Genomic DNA, 20,397 nt, shown 5'->3' with positions numbered 1-20,397 from the left:
TATAATCCTTCTATGTCACAAAAGGATACATATGTATGTTGGCTTGGGTTTTTAGGTGTTTTTTTTTGTTTTGGGCTTTTGGTTTGGTTTTTTGGGTTTTTTTGGGTTTTTGTTTTGTTTTTTTTTTTTTAATACACCCACTTGAAAAGTATTGAAAAATCTTTAACAAAGGGAATTTAAAAAAATAATTTATATGGATGTCTGGCAAAAACAGCATTTCATATTGTTCTTACAGTATTTTATACTTCTACTCCTGATGTGACTATATATAGTTTACAGCCTCATTTACTTTAATGTGCTACCTGAATAACATAATCATAGCAATAACTATGGTATAGGGTTGTAAGGTGCATGAACCACTAATGCTTTCTGACGATCTAAATGACTTGTTCATAAAATGTTCTTTTAATAATAGTGGTAAAGCTTTTAGCACTAGATGTCAAAAATGCAAAGAATGTTGGCTTTTTCAAGTGTTATTTCTTTTCTAGCTAAAGTGTATTTAAATAATAAACTAGCACCAAAAGCCAAGGTTATGTGGCTCTGTCCTGCATGGCAGAATCATAGTAGAAGACTCTTCCCACTTGTGCAAACAGCTTAACCTCTGTCTGCACAGTTATGTAACATCCCTAATATGTTGACTGTTTCTTTTGTTTAGTTTAACAAGATGTTTCTTTTATCAAGAAAGGTCGGTATAACCTGCAGAAAAAAAAAATAACATCACAATAGGTGCAATATTAGTCTGTCAGTACTTCATAAAGCTCTCTTGGGCAAGACTGTGCCTTCGTGTTGTAAATTGGGCAGATTTGGACCATCAAGGACCAGCCTTTCCAAAAGGAAGTGTGCTGGGAAGTCGATCAAAGACCAGGTTGAGGGGAAAAAAGAATTTAAAAATTAAAAAAAAATAAAATGTGGAGCGGGTTTCCTTTTCAGTTAAGCATCTTCAGGAATATATTTCTTTCTGTATCTCCAGGTTATTTGGTGTTACAGGAAACTGTGCTGCCTGCAGTAAGCTCATACCTGCTTTTGAGATGGTGATGAGAGCAAAGGACAATGTTTATCACCTGGACTGTTTTGCATGTCAGCTTTGTAATCAGAGGTAAGAGAATTTCTTGGGTCTGTTCCATAAGCTAAGTGCTAATTCAGCGCTGGTGTGGTCATATATTCCAGAGAAGAGGAAACATCCACCAGCAGTGGAAACCCAAGACTGAGAGTAAGACCTGGATACTTTTCCTGGGACTGATACAGAACATTTTTCATGACCTTGGCCAGAAAACTTTTTGTGCCTCAAATCCCGCATCAATAAAAAAGAATAATGTTACTTCCTCTCTTTCAAAAGGCTGTCTGTCAAGTTTAATTAATTAATATTTATAAAGGTCTTTGAGATCCTTTTCTGCAGAAGAGTATAGCAGTACCATTTGTCATTATTGCATTAATTTCACTTAATTCTTCATTTTTATCACATGTATTTATTTTAAAGTACACATTGTTTCTTCCTGTTGCCAGAACTGTAATCATTTAAATTTAAAAGATGTTGTTCCCACCATTTCCTCTGTAGCAGCATTGGACCTCTTATAGATCTATTTTTTATTTCCATATCCTAACTGTAGGTTATAAAAATCTTGAGGATCCAAACCTGATACTTTGTTCTGAAGCATTGCCCATGTGGCACAGCTGGAGAACAAATGTAAATAATGGTAAAATCGAAACAACTGATTTTTTCAGAGGTGAATGCAGCCAAATTTATACCAAATACTCTCAGAACGGTGGCCAAATCCTGTCAGAGATTTCACTGAGAGCTCCATTTCTGACTCCACGAGAGCTGCTGGCAGCTTTGCCAGTGATTTCTATCAGGTCTAGGAACTGAGAGAGCCAATTATATCCTCTCCTTAATGTCCCTATTATTTTCAGTTATTTTTCAGTTATTACATGATCCTATTTAGCATTTTATGGCATTCATATTTTTTTCAGTTTCAGGTGGGAAGAAATGTAAGATGTACACTTTTAGGGAGGTAATAAAAAATTAGGAAGATAACCCTCTAACACAACAAAGTTAGACACAGCTCTAAATAAGCTTTCTTAACTCCTGCAGTTTATTATTTTTTAACACTGTAGTCATTTAAAAATCAAACATCCCTAAAGAACCGTAAAATGTACAGCTGCTAATAAGTGTAGCACACTACAATTATGCTCTTTTAAAAAAGCCAAATTGACCTTTTTCATCATGTTGCATGGGAAATTAAAATACCAGGCAAGTAATAACTGCCGCTTAAACTATATAATAATGCAAAGTAATTATAGGTTCTAATGCTATTTAAAGTCCTATATCAATTTTGTCTTGCTACAGAACTAAGAAACTCTATTCTGAGCAAGGCAGACAGAGGCTCCCATAGCACCCATTCAAGAAAGACACACACACTCTCCTAGGTTTCGTTTCTTAAACCCTTCACATCCCTGTTTTTTTCCAAAGCACGGTTCTGGTATCATTATTAAAGCCCCTAATATATTTCTGCTGTTCGCTTCATTTATTACATGCCATAATGGGCCTGCATATCTTTAGTGTTGGTTATGCACAATTAGCACTTAGTTATTGTCTTGTCACTTCAGCCCATACAAGACAAACTTCTTTAATGTAAGAAGTCAGCTAATCTTCATCAGTCAAGCAAAGCAGACAATGTTTGTTAGCCAGAGTGCAAAAGATTTTCATCATAGTTAGCACTCATGGATCTCAGGAAGTGAAATTTCTTTTTTTTCTCCCCACTCTCCCCCCCAAAAAAAAAAAAAAAAAAAAAGGCACAACTGTTGTAATTATTTTAATATTCCTCTTCTACCATTACAATTGTGGACTAATGTACAAATTCACTGCAGCTAATATGCATCGTACTGTGCTTTGGGGCCACTGACCCCCTGGAAAAGTGCTGTGAGGTGCTCCTGAAGTGGAGCTTTACTGGGATATTTAATAGTTCTTAGCCTCATTATTCCTGAGCCTTTGATCTAGTCTTTTGTTTGATTTTTACTTTTTATGTAGTTTGGGCAAAGGGTTGCTGAAATAGTCTTAAAGTGTCTTAGACTAAAACAAAAGAATCAGCTTACCTGAAATACAGTGTAGTTCATCTAGTGAAAACAGGGTGTGGTTCCAGAAGTTCCAGAGAATTTCAGAAATTCTCAGAAGTGACCCTAATCCTGATTATATTGCAATAGCTATCATGAAGCCTATTAAAGCAAACTGCCTATAGGTTACCTATCTTCCTCACAATTTGGAGCTAGTGGCACTCTGAAGAATTAATTTTGTTGTTTTCTTACGATAAATCCTATTTCATGGATGCTCCAACATAGCTCTTCTGCAGTTCTTATGGCAAAGTATCCCACTGACTACATTCTCCCATTAATAAATATCTTCAAATCTTTTGTTTTTCATCACTTGTGTAACAATAAAACCCTGAAATGGTAGACACCTGACACATCACCCATTTTGGAGTTTTTACGTCTACTATGAAACCGTTTTCTCTTTTCTTTCAAACTGAATAATCTTGTCAGTCACCATGTCATTAATAATTTCTGTTGTCCTTCTTAGGATCCTTTTTTCTTCTTCTAGTTAAGCTAAACAAAATGAAACAGCAGATTCTGAGTAAGGATGAGTTTATAAGATAACAACTTTCAACTGTATTGAAAGTTAAACTTCTGCGCCTTCATATGCAGAATAATGTTATTGAGAGTCTTCAGGTTTGCTTTTTTCTTTCACTTCAGCCACTAATTCCACTAATCCAGAATTTATTTATTGAAGAGAACGTTTTTATTTATAAACACATCAGCAATATCCAAAAACTACCAATGGATGTAGCAAGGCTCACGAGCTATTGCAAGACCTGTATGTTTAGCCATATTCCCCAATTTCACATTCTCTTCCCCCATTCAATTTTAAATCCTTTGGGTCATTCTCTTCAGCAGTTCTGCAGAGTATATAATGCTCTTTTTTTGGTTCCACATTTCACTTGCAGTTATCAAATACCATTTAGGTTTTTCCCTGACAGAATATATGCAATGTTCTTGAGCATACAAAATTGTTTCTTCAGTTTGCATTACTTTGTCTTTGCCAACACTGAATTTCTTCTGACGTTCTTCTGTGCCTGGTTGCTTCTTCCAGTCCCTCCTGCCATCCAAGCTAGCTAATAATTATATTAATACTGATGCTTGGGGCAGCCTATCCTTCAGGCTTGCTATTGCATGACCCTCACATTCTTACCCTTTAAATAGTTGATCCTGACCCAGTGAGAGAGATGCCTGCCTGTTTTTGCCTAATGCTTTTGTGAAAGACTTGGTAATTTTTCTGCTTTTATGTACAACTTCACTGTTTGCTTTTAGTTTTGAGTACCTACAACTCACCATCTAGAGCAAGTCTCAGGGTGGAGGACTTTTGTTTGGGCCATGAACTCCAGCTCTGAACTAAGTCATAACATGCCTGTCTCCTCTTATTGGCCTCCTGAACCTGACATTTGCAGAGTGAAGAGAAAGAGGCATTGTCTCACATACTGTATTCCAAGAAGACAGACTGTAGACAGAGACAGCCTGAAAGAGATCTCCTGAGCCACCAAGCCTAGTCCCCTAATGTCAAATAGGCACTGTCTCCTATTTTCCCTTTCATAAAGCTATTCAGCCTTGAGATCTAATTGCTCCATCAAGCCAGTTGTTGAGATATTTCCCTCATTTTTTTTCTTGATACTGATGCTTACAGCTGTAGCAATTTTGTGAATATTAAGCTCTGCTCATAGCCTAAAGGTTTTAGCATCCTCTTATCTCTCATGTCTCTGTCCAGCTTACTCCTAATTTGAAGTTTTTCCATCACCTAAATGCCCGCAGAGCTTAGTGACAGTCATCTTAATGGTCTGAGTGTTCCCCTTTCTTCTCTGCAAACATATTAAACTTCTCCTCAGAAGCTGCTCACCTCATATTGACAGGAGCTTCAATACACTTAATTTCTGAAGAAAATTTAAAGGGGAAAAAAAAAAGGAAACCACTGGAAAAATAAACTTGTAAACAGACATTGCCATTCACACTTTGTCAGGTTGCATGTGTGTGACTAGCAAAATGGAGTGGAAAATCTTGCAAGTGGGCTCAGCTGTATCTTTGCTTGACACTTTTGACTACAGCAATGATGTCAGTCTGCCTTCGGCTTTCCCACTTTCCAGAGTTTACATCTCCTTCCTTTCACTCTCTGTCGGCATCTTTAGCAGCTTGTTCCATATTTCTGAGATATTTTCTCTCTGCCGTTTGAAGTCAACTCAGAGTATGGTTTAAAACCCCCATCTGCTATCACTGAGAGGTGTTTAAATCTACTGTTCTACCCTTCTATCTGCAGTAGCCTTTATTTTTATTGGGAACTGGACTGAAAATGGTTACACACTCATTCAAATCGCTGTCCTGATGTAGCTGTAAACACCTCCAGTATAAACTGTTAAATGCCCACACAATGCTGCCTTTGTTCTCTGTCAAGTGGGGGGGAGGGAATGCAATTCCAGGGGCATCCTTATTTCAGACACCAATACTAGATTTTTTTCATGAGCAGTCATTTTATAAATTCTGAAGGCCTGAATACTGCTTATTTTCATTAAGTGTCTCTAAATTTAGAATAAAAATTAATACGTTGTCCATACCTGCTGTTTAAAACATAGTAAGTGAAAAACACACCACTTTGAAATTTGTCGTTATGAGGTGAGCTGGGATTCTGTGTGTTTGTACCCTCCATCGTACTGGTGAAAATGTACAGACCCAGGCACAGATCTTATTTTCCAGACTTTGAAGTGGACATTTTGACAGAACCCCAGAATTAGTAAACCAGAGGTGTGGACTGATGAACTGTGATGTTAAAGGATGTCTTAGGTCTCTTAGTGATGCAAAGTAATGTTAGTGTGAGCTATAAAGGAAAAGCAAAGAAACTTTAAAAAAAAGAGGAAAGGGGAAAAGTAGAGGACAAGTTACATCACTGATGGCAAAAAGCAGAGGGGAAGGGTGTGGGTGTGGTTAGTCTGAGATTCCCTTATCTTCGAGGAAGTCAATTAAATGCTTCCAGATTTTGTTTCTTTCTACAACAAAGATCTGACTTAACCAGAGGAGACACACACACAGCCATCTTTGTTCACAGCAATATTTCTCTCATTTTCTTAAGAAGCCTTCAGTACCTTGACATGCATCTTGTGCATCAGAAAAGATGACAGACAGCAGTGAGATCTCCTCAAATATCTGTTCTGAACAATGAAAGAGCTATTTCTCAAAATGGGAGTTTTATACTTCTTGTGATTAGCCTAGGTGCACCTTCCCCTTCCAAACAAGGTGATAACAGAGGTCATTTTGTAATATAAATGGCCTTCCTTTTGCCATTGTAAAATACGACAGGAGTTCTAGGATGTAGGTTAATTATAATGGTCATTCTACTAATGTCACAGTCGTGTCAAAAGTACTATTATCAATTTATGGTGGTAAGTCCAATCTGGCATGTTAATGCAGCCTATTGTATATTCTTTCCCGTTCATCTTGCATGCCTATTAAAGAAATTAGGTGAGGGTTTTAGGGAAGGCTGAAGACTACCATCTGCCTGCTAGAAGAGTAATAGTCTTGCCTAATTACATACTCCTAACACAGTGGCATCTTAATATGCTCCTTGCCTCCATTTGGTATACATGTCCAAATTGTGCCCTGATTTACATCCTATGCCAATTCCATAAAAAAATCCCAACTTTAGTGGAAAGCTGCATTTACCCTTCCATTTAAAACTAAGCTGGGTTTAAATCTTAGAGTGTGTAAAGCCAATCTACAGTAGTTATAGATTTAGCTCTTTCACTTCAGAGGAGGCTAAATCTGTTTTTGAGAGTCAAATAAGGTTGAAAGTGTGAATGGACAGAATTTGTCACACTTCATCTGCCTGCTTGCCTTGTCTCATTGTACCTGGGAGCTAGCATGCCACCATTATAGGTTTTTCACCTGGTGCTTACCTCTTTGTCACCTAAAGAGTGCACAGTTCACACATTTATTACTCAGGGGCCTGCACAAGCCTCACTGTCAGTCTTTGCCAAATACTTTCAGTCCCTGAACTTGCACCATATGAAAACAGTTGCAGAATTTGGACCACAATTATTGCAAGTAACAGGTTTCCCCCCAGGCATGAAGGATCATCCAGGTGAACCCAGAGGATGTCTTACCATGCAGACAGACCCCAACCCCACAGGTTATCAAAAGACAAGCGTGTCTAGACAGGCCACTGGCAGCCTCTCCACAAGACAGCTGTACACTTGGAAGGTAAATGATTTGTGGAACTGTGTATGTTTAAAGCCATTCATGCATAAAGCTGTCAAATGCCATGTAGACACAGGTAGAGCATTTCCGGCTCGACATATTAACATTGCACAAGCAAAAGGCATTGACAGTTTTTATTGGGAAAGGCATCCTGACACTCCCATGTAGCTGGTGCAGTTTAATTCCAATTGTGTCACTTCTCTGAGGGCTGAGAAACAAAATCCTCCAGCCAGGATTTTGATGCAAGCAATATTGCAAGAAGTCACATGTGTGAGTAGTGCCGGGCAAGTGAACTGCACTTAAGCAGCGTCTTTTTCATTTACTAAATATTTTAAACAAATTAGCCTGCTAAGCTTTTTATTACTCTGGAACACAAAGGAATACATAGCTGAATAACGTTCACAGTTCAGAGTTAGTGTTTTCTACTGGATGCAGAGGTGGTTTTGTCTCCCACTGGTGACTGACCCAGCAGGAGAGACACCTTGCTGTGCAGTAACCCTCTGATGTGGTAGGCACTGCCAGCCTGGCAGCTCCTGCTCAGTCTCCATCATTAATCCATGGGCAAACTGTAACAGAGTGACTGATCTGTCACAATACAATAACTTTCCCTGGCTTTAGTCCATATTAATCCATATGTTTATTTAAGAGAAACTAAGAAGGAGTGCGTTTAGGGGTTCTTTGTTGTAGTTAAATGTTACTTCTTTGGGAAAAATAAATTTACATATTGAAATTTACATATTGGCACTGTTAAAACTCTTTTACTTAATCTTGTAAGATGCACAAAAGAATTTTTTTCTGGCATTGCTGTCAATGGACAAAATTACAAAAGACGGGAACTAGAAAAAATGCCAAAGAACAACTTTACTGCATGAGTTCTACATTTCAACATAGCTACTCAAAATCATTTGTCTTGTTAGTAGTCTGGTATACCAGGATGGGGGTGAGAAGAATAACAGGAACCTTTAAATTCTATAAAAGAGTCTTGACCATAAATAACTTAAAGATTTCGCGATCATTCCTTAATCTTTATTTTCAATCATCATCAGCAGCAGGCAGTAATCCTACAGAAAAAAAAGAAGTCCACAAATAAACAAACCAATTTTCCTTTAAGAGCAGAGCTAATTCTTTTCAATCCACTTTTTTATTACACTATTTTCCCTCTATCTATTTAGCTAGCATAAGGATAAATTTCCAAAGCTACCCAGTTGGAAAATAAATGGGTTCACTGTTTGTCTAGCATTCCAATCTTCACAAATGTAAATCAGTCCAACTGCTACTCATTTAAACCTCCAACTTCACAAAACATTAAAGGACTGCTTTCCATACACAATTTAATCTGTGACAATTCACCAAGATTTCTGCTTGAACATCATTAGAGATTGACTATCTGATAAAGACAGACCACTATCAGAGGTCAGGTGGTCAACCTGTGTCATCTGCAGAGTTTTACTGGGTCAACTACAGTAGGCACCATTGTTTGAAGGTTAAATTGTTACAATTAAATACATATACAGCTATTCCCACAGCTACTCTGCTGTTAAATCTACCGTAAACAACACAAGCATTTATATCTGACCCTAATTGTGTCCAAGATGTCACCGTTTGGAAATTATACAAAAAAGGACATTATAATCCATTACACATTAAACAATACTTTATGTAGTGAGATCCATAATTAGCTGGTAGAGGCTGGTTTCATTTATTCACATCAGTGTTAAGGGGTTCATTTAGGTTACTTTCTTTCATTTTAATTGGAATAATGCGAGCAGTGCCTCCCAATATATTTTATAGCTGGAGAGTTCACTATAAACAAAGACATGTAACCCTGCCAAGGCAGTCACTAGGGAAACGTTTTCTCTGTGTTGGCCCTATTCACTTATTTCCTAAGTATCTTCAAGAAGACTGGCTTTGTCAAGGGGAAGGGTTGAGGGCATGTCAGGGAAGAGCCTTCTTAAATTCAAGCATGCTGCTTAGCTGGGAAATCCTACTTTACTTGAAGTTTGAAGCCAGCCAGCCAGGAGCATTAACATTATGTGACTTTCCTAGTCATCAGAGAAAATCAAATGAAATCTCTCAGAAGCGTTTTGTAGCAATCAGATCATTCTGATGCACGTAATAGTATAACAAGGTAGGTACACTGATACCACAAGAGAGAGAGTAGTTAGCTGTGTAACTAAATTTATGATCAACTCCTACAGGAGAAAAAGAAAAAAGGTTTCTCTGCATGCCTGTGTGCTTCTGGTTTACACCACAATATATGTAGATTTGTGTGCGTGCTAGGAACGGCTCTCAGAACCACCACTTTAAATCAAATCTAGCGAAATATCCAACTGGAATGTAAGGAGAAACTCTCACTGGCACGCCCGCACAGGGCAAATATAACGTGTCTCAGACAAGCTTTCTACTGCATGTGATCACTTTGTTTTCTTTGCTTTTCTTCTGATTTGTACGACAGCAGGACATTTAGTTTTCACTCAACTCAGTAGCCTGGGATATTTATTGTGTTTTATCTGCGTGCCAGCGACAAGGTCCAAGACTCCCACAGTCTTCAGTGGGCTTTGAATGAAGTCTTTGGCCGGGGAAGCAAAAGCACTCGAATGCACTAGGTTTTGCTGAAAGCACAGGATTAATTCTGGTACCAGAGCAACTCCTCTACTGGGCTTTCACACACATGCACACATCTGTGTGTGCTGTACAGACAGCAGCGGAGTACAACGAGCCCGTGAACACTTGCGGTACCGTCCTTACGTGTAAGATCGTATCACACCGTTCATCCTCAGACTATATCTCTTCTTTTTTTTTCTCTTTGTTGTTGTAATTTCAGATTTTGTGTTGGAGACAAATTTTTCCTGAAGAACAACATGATTCTCTGCCAGACAGACTATGAGGAGGGTTTAATGAAAGAAGGTTATGCGCCCCAGGTTCGCTGATTGGATGCCACACCACTAAGAATAAAAAGCACTATGTTCTTTTATCTTTTTTGCTCAACATGTATATAAGAAATGACACAGGAACCTACTGAATAGCATAGATATAGGGAGACTGAATGGTTGCGTGACATAAAAGGTGGACTGCATCTGTATGTAGTGAAAATTGCTCCAGTTCAGAGTTGAATGTTAATTAAAAAGGTACTGTACATACAGCTGGATTCTTTTTGCTTGCTCTTGGGGTTTTTTGTTTGTTTGGGCTTTTTTGTTTCTTTTTGTGTCACTTGGCATGAGATGTTTATTTTGGACTATTGTACATAATGTATTGTAATATTTGAAGCACAAATGTAATACAGTTTTATTGTGTTACCATTTGTGTTCCTGTTTGCTTCTTTGTATTGTTGCATTTAGTACAATCAGTGTCTAAACTTACTGTATATTTATGCTTTCTGTATCTACCAGCTATTTTAAATGAGCTGTATCTTTCTAGTAAAAAGCATTAAAGAGCAAATCCCAACCATTATGCTACACTTAGAGCTTAAGAATACTGTTTACATTAAAACTATTTAGAAAACTAATAACTAGCAGCACCTGCTGCTAATGATGCTATGGTTAAGGGTCTATCAGCACTTCTGTTATAAGCCTCTATTTTTCAGGGGTTAAGCATCTGCTGTTTAATTGCATAGATTTTCCTCAAAGAGCACTTTTATTTTACTACAAAATTTTGAAAAGCAAATCTGACTGGTTTGGGATATATTGTAAAAGGTGCAAAAGTTAATGATTTTGGGTGCTGCATTTGTGCCCCATAGGCATTCCAAATGCCTGGATTTGATTTTTAATTTAGCTGGAAATTAAGCCCTAATGCAAACCAGTGCCTCTGGGTATCTTATTTTTTATATATATATAAATATATATATATGTTATTTTCTGAAATTATTTAGTTTGGGGGCAGGGGAAAGGAAAGGGAGAAGACTTCTGTTTATATACATTTAAAAAAATTCTTAAAATTTGACAGATCTCTCTCTCCCTCTCTCTATTTCCTTTTTCTCTTCTTTTCTTTTTCTTTTTTTTTTTTTAATCAGGGCTTAACCCTAAAGTTTTCTGGGGCTGTGTGCTCAACAAACCCTGGAAAAAAGTGAAAGTAGAAGGCACTGTAAACAGCCCCCTCTGAGGGTCTATTTACATTAAAGAAATGACCCTGAGCTGACACTAGGAGAGTGACTGGTTACTAATTACCCATCTCAGTGAAAGCTGAAGGTAATTTAAATGCTGATGTGGATGGGACAAAACTTTGCAATACCAATACAGAACGGGAGAGCTACCACTCTCGACTGCATAGGTACTTTGCTGTCCATGTCAATATCCTCCAGGTTTGTCCCATCAATACTGGCAATTAAAGTCCTTTAGGCAGAGGTGAAATCACTGCTGACAGCTCCTGTTGGCAATCAGTCCATTTTCTAGGAGAGGTGGACCTCTGTTTTTAAAGCCATGAAGCTATTGCATCAGCAGGATGTCCCTAAGTGCTCGTACCCTGACAGAGCTTACAGGTGTTTAGCAAAGGAAAGCAGGATGAATGTGTAAAAAGTTGTTAAATACATAATTAATTCTTGTCTGTTTGTCACTGTAATCTGGCTCACTGGAAAAACAACCTGTATTAAAAGAAAACAAAACAAAAACACCCAAACAACGAAACAGTATTAAGAAAAAAATATACATGAAACCCACTGTACCCTATGTTGTTATGAAGCTGAGCTCTTGTTTTAATTTAGATTGAGAACACTCCTCTCTGCTCAAGTTGAGTGCTGTCCTTCCCTGCTCTTCCTGTCCTATTGCTCATTCCAACATGTTTTTCCTGGGGATGGTGAAAGAAGCTTTGTAATGCAGTGGGGTAATTCCTCTAGTATATGGTATGAGTACACTGCACAGTGGCTTGACTTAGAAATGGATATTTAGTTCTAATGACTATTGTTACAGTGTGGTTTTGTTTCTGGCTGTGAACCCTTTTAAAAATAAGCATGGCTCACAAAACTTGACTTTGACTCATACAGGACCAGTAAGAAATGCAATGACTCCTCAGGCTGTTCTTGCTAATGAGACAAAATAGCTCCACATAGCTTTTCAAATTAAATTTAGCCCTCTTTTGTGGACTTTTTTCCTTTCTAACCTTGAGCACAAGTCTCTTTTCCACTCCCTTCCACAGTCCCTTAATGTCTTTGGGATAACGAAGTAGTTGGTGTCAGAGGTATTATTAGGCTCTTCCAGATCTACTTCAGTGCAATAAACAAGCTGTCCTTTCCATGAAGGTCAGGATGGACAGAGAGGGAAGAATCATATTATCTTATTTTGAGTCCAATTTCAATTTTGTCCTCCAGCCTCTCTTGGGTCTTTCTGTTAGAAGCCAGAAAGATATCTCTTCTGATTTCCACTAGTAGACTACAGAATGGATAGAAATCCCTGGTTCAGAAACAGGGCTGGAAAACAGGAAAGAAGGGACTTGGGTTATGTCTTTGACTTGCTGTAAGCTTAGGTGAGTCATTCAACTTCTGTGTGCCTCATTTGTCCCTGTCTGCCAAATGGGGCCAATGCATACACTGCCTTTGTAAAGCATTTTTGGCTCTTCAGGAAAGCAAGAGCCGTGCATGCAGGTGTTACAGGCAGCATTAGGACATCATGGGAGAGGAGGAGCATTCACAGTAGGTAACCACAGATCTGAGAGCACCAGAACCAACTAAACCTGTGGAAGGCTTTGTTGGGGGCGATGGCAACTACACGCTAATAGTGCTGTAAATGCTAAAGTGCTCTCTCATTAACACAAAGTGCCACTGCTCAGCTCTCTGTAGACTAAATTAAGACAGTGCAATGGGAAAATAGTGGTTTGTTATAACATGCCATGTTGCTCATATGTGCAAGTGTGTGTTTTGTAACGTAAGCCAAAGTGCAGAAGAGGAAGGTGGTCTTGCTATGAAGAAAAAAAATAGTCTCACCATTCTATCGACCTTATCTGATGTAAGGAAAAAGAAATATTGATATACACATTTGCAGTGCTGCAATGGTATGGCACTGCTTTCAGCACTTTAAGCTCATATATCTTATTCACATACATATCTAAAATTTGTATGTAAAGGATGCGGTATAAACTTAGATTTGATGTAGGTCAAAGATAAATGACACATTTTCCTGTATTTCAAACTTCCGTCTTGCCTGGCTGTTAAAAGTATAACTGGGAGTTGAAATATTTAATGGAAACATTTACAACTCCAATCAAGTATAAGAATATAAGACAACACTGAAGAGAGATTATCTGCTAGGCCACTTTATTGATCTTTTTGACAGAGGCCTAGACCATTCTTTTGGGTTGCTTTTAGTTATCTACCTTGGTTCTCCTTCTCCATCACTGTCTGTATCAACATGCTCTGTCTGCATAGAGCAAAATGTTCTGCTAGTGACCAGTACTCAGTGTGTGCTCATTTGCCAGGCAGGAATGCTTCCATTTGTGTCTCCCATCTTTAGGGTATTTTATCTCAATATGTACAAATCTCTAAGTTTAGCCAGACAAAAATAATAACAATAAAAATAATTTTTAAAAAAATCTACTATTCTTGGGTGGCTGGTGTTTGAGCCACGTGGAAAAGTACAAATTATCAAACCTAGACTTTCAACTGCAAAAAGCTCTTCTGACAACTGTAACCTGCTGTGTCTGTTATCTACCACTACTGGTGATGAACCAAGACAGCCTGGATTTGGCAGAAGCAGTGACCAGGGCTAAAACTTGATCTATTTCATAATTGTGTTTTTATATTTTTGATTTTGGGGTTTTTTTTAAGCACACTTTCTTCTGTTTTCTTATCCTCCCAAGGTGCTCAAATTTTTGCTCATGTAATGTAAATAAAGGAAAATCATCCAACAACCCCTGAAACGTTCCTAATTGCCTACATATAAAATGACTTGAGGAAAATAAATTGAAAAGTGGTCAGTGAGAAGGGAAACTGTGGGGAAAAGAAACAAACAGGGACTGTGGCAAGGTTTTGCCTGTATAGACTTTAAAGTACTTTAAAGGCTTTTTTCAACGTAATATGCAGCAGCTTCTTATAATTTTCTCAGCAGTAGGTAGTTTACAGTCATCGGTACCTAGAACAAATCTTGTCAAAAATGAAGGTCTGTAGTGATTGCTGGGTATAATTTTATACATTTAGCTGATTTTACTGAAAGCTTCCACTGTGCTGCTGTTGTCAGACTAAATTATCAATTTAGCCATTTGTTGTTTAATGAATAAAAACTCCTATGGCATTGGAGATGTTGTGGTTTCAATAAAGCAAAAGCTTTAACAACTCAAACTACAGAAAGCAAAGTGTGTACTCTATATAAGAACAGTGTTTTTATTCTTTTAAATACCACTTTAGATAAAAAAAGCCAATTACATATTCACTTAACACATTTCTCCTACTTCAGGCCAATGATGCAGACCAAACCTGTTTACTGTTCAGTACCTTGCAAAAGGAAACCAAAATACAATATGTGCAAGGTAATAGGCCATTAGCACAAACATGCTCCCAGTAAAAATCTTTTGTGTAGGCACCTTTCAGAAGCTGCCAATTGTGGGTGAGAGAAGTATTATAAAGGAAATGATTTTAATACTATTTAAGGCATTAAAAGCTGAAGAGTATCTGTTTAAAGCCTTAAAGTAAGAGCTGCATGTATCTAATACCTTTCAAAATGCCCTTCTGCTGATTTATATTCATCCTGAACCTGCTAATAATGAGTGTACATAAGCAAATACCATCTTCCACCTATTCAGCATGTCATTGATATGAAAGCCCCAGAAAATATCTCACGTAATCAGTGTGTTCAGAGAGTTATCTAGCACAAATTACTCATTAACTCAATAGCACATAATAAAAAAGAACATCAATTAATTAATGAGTCACCCTCAGATCACTTTGATTACAACACAGCTCTGTTGAAACAGCAGTTATAAATGGGGCTGCCTCTCTTTATTCATTGTTTGCAATTGGCCCATTATTTTGCAGAGACCAGTGTCATATTTAACACATGCCTGCAGGTAATTGTGTGATAAGTTTCATAAATGAAGATGCAGAGGGAGAACACGGAGTCTCTTGCTCTGCAGCTGAGTCTGAAGATGCAGGAATCCACCTTACCTCCTGCAACCTGCCAAGCCAGCAGACCCCTCTGCAGTGGCCACAAGGCCAGCCTGCCTCCTGACTGCAAGGTCCTAGGGACAGGACAACACTCAGAACCAGTCATACTTAGCTCTATTTTAATCTAAAGATCTCTAAACCCTGGGCAAACACTTTCGATTTGGGCCTCCCTCCCCCATGGATGTCAATCTCTTCTCCCAAGCATCAAGCAACAGGACAAGGGGAAATGGCCTCAGGTTGTGCCAGGGGAGGTTTAGATTGGATATTACCAAAAATTTCTTCACTGAAAGGATTATCAAGTACTGGAACAGGTTATCCAGGGAAGTGGTGGAGTCACCATCCTTGGAGGTACTTAAAAGATGTGTGGATGTGGTGTTTTGGGACATGGGTCAGTGGTGGATGTGGCAGTGCTGGGTAACAGTTGGAATCAATGATCATAGAGTAATTTTCCAGCCTAAAATATCCTTGTGAACAGGCCACATTGCTGGTGTTTCACTTAGAAGAACAGGGAGCCAGGGAGATAAGTGGGCTGCCCAAGGTCAAGCAGCTGCACTCCTCGAACCCCACTGTTAGCATGACTTGTAAGACCTCCCACAGCCACCCCACCCTGGGCTTTGCCAAGATAGGCTCCAGTGCCACGCTTGGAGCAACACATGCAAACTGCTCTTCCACGCTCAGGGATGGACCGAGGAGCAGGGAAATGCTGAACATCCAAAGCTTCATTGTGGTGAACTCTGCTTGGTGAATATGAGCCAGGGAGGCTAGTGAGGAGGGCTGGTTGGTTGGGTATTTTTTTTTAAGTTTTTTAGAGAAAAGATGAATGAAAGAACACAAAGTCACCACCTAGAGTTCCTAAACTATCTTGGTTAAATGCCATTCCAATAAGCGCATAGTGTAATTATAACAGTTCCCTTAGGTAAGTAAGAAACATCTGTTAGTAACACATAGCAGGTGTTAGCAATTACACATACTGATTTTTTTAAAGTGTTTTTAATTAAAAAGAATTCTGTTTTCTGAAAAGGAAAGCACGGTAAGTCCAAACAAGCTTTTGTTTGTGTGGCTCTAGATCATGTAATATGCAAGACGATAAAGGCAAAACCAACTGAAATTAGCAAGAGTTTGCACGTTTGACTCCAGTTTATTGCAATCAAAACCAAATTGGGCTTCACTGCATTACTGCAAAGCATATAAACATTAGTATTCTAAGCAAGGTCTCGTCAAATGTATGAAATCCATACAGTTCGTGTAATCGCTGAACACATCTAAGTAGAGCGTTTGAACCTGGAAGATTGCTATAGTTAAGCAAAGTGTGATAGGTATTGTAAGAGAGGAGCAAATTGCAAGAAAATTCTGTATAATAGTTTCTTCACAATCCCTTTGTCCCACTACTGGGAAACAATGTTGTCAAATTTTTTGAAAAACTAGCCAAGAGCAATTTACATCTAGCAGTGTGATAGGCTGTGCCATTGAGAAATAACAAGAGCCACACTAGAAGGCCAACTATTTAGAGGAGTTTTTAATCCAAATTAGAAGATAATGAGATGACAAATTTGCTTCCCTGTCCTGACACTGTCTTTCCATGGATGCCAAGATGAGGATATCATGATTTAAATCTTGCCATAAACTATGACTTTCATTTTATATAAAATACATAAGCAAAAGAGTTGGCAAGCACAAACATTATTACTACAAACTATGGATTCATCTTTGTATCCAGCTGGGATCCAGACTGTGCTTGTTTGTAATATACAAGACTGTGGTTCCTTTCACAAAACTCCCTAAACTCCAGTGTGGAAAAGTAGCCTTTCTACCTATAGTCTACAGCAATACAAAGGAGATTATGTTCTTCCCAAGAGTGGGAGATTTATGAGGAGACGCATATATAAAATAATGGGTATGAAAAGCCTTATCAATAGACTGTTATGCCAAAGAAAAAAGTAATACATACATATTCATGTAACTGAATGCACAGACCTGGGAATTAAGGTCAGATTTTTAAAATTTTCTGCTTTCAGGAAATTTTGTCCTATGTTATCCATAAGTATTTTTAAGCACCTTTATTTCTTTTTCAAAATATATATCTGTTTAAGCCTTCTTTTATATGAAGGACATTAAAACTACTCTCAGTGGCATCCAACCAAAACACTGCTAGTGTAAACAGTTACATTAGTAAGAAATTTTAGGTACATACTACATAGCTTTATTAGTTATTCACAACTGCAGTATAATATCCAGGTATCCAAACCAGATACCACGCTGCTAACCAAATATATGAGCTGTGAACAATAATCATATATCATTAGCCATAAAAGTATTTTGATGGGGTTTTTTGTTCAAGTTGAAGCAGAGCATTTCAGTACTTATTGTACACAACGCCTTTCTGGAGTACAGTAGCCCTGTGACAATGTGTGCATATTAAAAAGAAAAAAAAAAAAGAGAAAAAACAAGGTAAATGCCTAAAAAATGTCTTTAATTTAGAATGACAGAGTCACATTTGTTCCTACGATCTCTCAAATATCATATAAGGATAAAATATCACCACTAAGACTGTAGCAGTGAGGAAATTTCTGCTTTGACCTCTCATCCCAGTTTATTCTGAGAGCACTGCAATAGGTTTTTCCACTCTCTTCCCCTCACAGTCCTCTTAAAAGAAGGGAATCACCTTTTCTGTGTCTTGTATGGCCAGCTGGAAGATCTGAAAGGTCTACCTGGAGGCTGAGAAATGAACAGGACACAAGACACACATCTCTCTAATTCAAAGTCAGGCTTAGAAACATCTACTCACAAAAGGCATGTGGTAACCCTGGAGACATGTACCTGAAGGTGTCACATTGTGGTATCAGCAGTGCACACCTGGATCCACCAGTGTGGACTTTATTCTCTGTATCCTCCTGTCCATCTAGAAAATAGTGCTCAGGCCATCGATGCATCTTGGAAGGGGTATGAACATAAACACATTAGTGATACTGAGATGTTAAATTAATAGTGATGGAGAGGGCCACAGGTTAACCAAGCAGGACAGAGGACTGAAAATTTTCCACAGACAGAGCACCAGAACTGTGCCAAGGCAACCAAGTCCAAGAGATAAAAGAAATCACCTTATTACCTACAATCAGCTTAGGCCTCCTGGCATATATTCTACCATCTATCCAAAGTTTTTCTGACCTATAATTGTTTTAGCAGCGTGATGTCACAGTGTAACAAGCTATTGACATTTTCAACCATCTGAAAATCCCTTTAAACAATCTGCAAATTCCTGATGAACATCCCACACATCCACACACCTTTCCTTCTTTAATTGGGAGTACCTGATCTTGGAGTCTGAAAGTCATCTGAAGCAACTCTGTGGATAGTGTTGCTGGCATTTACTGGGAAAGTGAAGCAACACAGAACTATCATAAAATTTCAGGGTTGCATTCACCCTTGTCTCATCGTGTAGTATCGTAATAGGAAGTTTATAGAGAGGTTGGATTTTTAAGGACAGGCTGCGTATCAATTTGTTCCCAAGTTTTTATTGTGCTAATGAACTGTAACAGCTCTAATCTATTTTTAGGTGGTGGCATTTCAAGTCTCTCTGCTCCTCAGTTCAAAATCCATAATGTGGAGATAATATACCACTTTTCTACCTCGCAGGATGTGTGATGGTAGTAATTGTGGGATTTTTCAACAGCACCAGCTAAGCATATAAAATACCTAAGCAGGAGAACAGCGATATATACAAATAGTAGCTTAGGAATTGTCTAAAACACTAATTGCTAGATACTAGAGAAGTGCTGGGAAAAAGATTGCTCTGCCTTTACCTTTTCTTATCACAGTTCCAAACCACTTTTTAATGGTCCCTGTCAAAGGCAGATACTTGGCTAGATGAGAACTTTGCACAGATCCAGAATGGCCATTTTATATTATATTCTTCCCTGAGGTACTACAAGGACTAATATGGTGAAAAAGAATGAGAGGCAACGAAAACAATTACAATCTCTACAATTTATTTTCACATTCACAATTATTCTTTGACAAAGCATATGCCAATTATCCCTGCCTGCTTCTCAAGCCATTATTAATTGGTTGATTACACAAAGCAGAAGTGGATGAGATGTGATCTGAACGACCCAAAAGAGAGTGAATAAGATCCTTGAGGCTAAATTCACAGAGAAAGAAAATGTTGCAGCTGTAATTTAAAATGATGGTACCTTTAGACCTGTTATGGCTTCCTTATGGTCCCTAGCAAAGAGAAAACCAAACCAAACTGAGCCCATACCGCAGGGGTCCTTTGTGTCCAACCCCCTATGGACAAGGAACACTGGGAACAAACAGGTTTTGTCTCTGTTGGAGAACAAGTACCCACTACAACAAATCTTTTTCATGTGCTCTTTTAGCCAACTCTATTTTCCCCTAAGAGATGATTTAGTTCTTTGCCCACTATGTAACATCGCCCATAGAAGCAACTTCTGCTATATCCCTGGAAAAAATGAAGCTTGTTTAAGTTCAATTTTTCCAACCATATTCACGCCACATTCTCACCCAAGCCCCAAGCTGGCAAATCAGAACTCTGAAGCTTGCTCTTTCTTTGTTATTGCTCCAAATTAGTTAACTAATTCAGATACACCAAAAATCAGTTACAGAGACCTGATTTGGTACACACCTCTAATCATACACAAGGCCCATATAAATCAGATTCATTCTCGCTAAAATCAAAAGAATTGCTGCTGGTGACAGCAGCAGAGAGGTAGGATTTTACCTCTGGGAAGAATAACGGCTAGCAGGAGGCAGCCCTCTGCCACTCTACATCAACTGCTTGCCACAGCCCTGGCTAATCTTTTTAGCCTGTCAAAGCATAGGCCCGTTACTGAAGGTCTCTGAATGACTTGACTGGAAGCCAGCTCAAGACATGGCAAACTGACTTTCACTCAACACCTTAGCCAAAATTCAAATATAGATTTTGAGCACTGAAAACTTACTCTGGTAACCCATAATGCCCCCTGGTCTCTCTTAAAGACACTGAAACATGGTCTTTCTTGAGGCTTCTCTCC

General features: G+C 38.4%; 1 protein-coding gene across 6 annotated transcripts in view; it reads left to right on the top strand.

The window, feature by feature from the left end:
- LMO3 (LIM domain only 3) overlaps positions 1–10,789 on the top strand; it is a 58,386-nt gene extending 47,597 nt beyond the window's left edge. For all 6 annotated transcript variants that reach the window (XM_027662194.1, XM_027662216.1, XM_027662209.1 and 3 more), the window contains 2 exons: positions 971–1,096; positions 10,109–10,789. In XM_027662194.1, the coding sequence (XP_027517995.1) occupies positions 971–1,096; positions 10,109–10,214 (232 nt within the window). In that variant the 3' untranslated portion in view covers positions 10,215–10,789. The remainder of the gene's footprint in view (positions 1–970; positions 1,097–10,108) is intronic.
- Positions 10,790–20,397: the final 9,608 nt, after the last annotated feature.

The sequence above is a fragment of the Corapipo altera genome, unplaced genomic scaffold (genome assembly GCF_003945725.1).
Source record: "Corapipo altera isolate COAL_440 unplaced genomic scaffold, ASM394572v1 1, whole genome shotgun sequence".
NCBI lineage: Eukaryota > Metazoa > Chordata > Aves > Passeriformes > Pipridae > Corapipo > Corapipo altera.
This window is presented reverse-complemented; position numbering and strand designations above follow the sequence as displayed.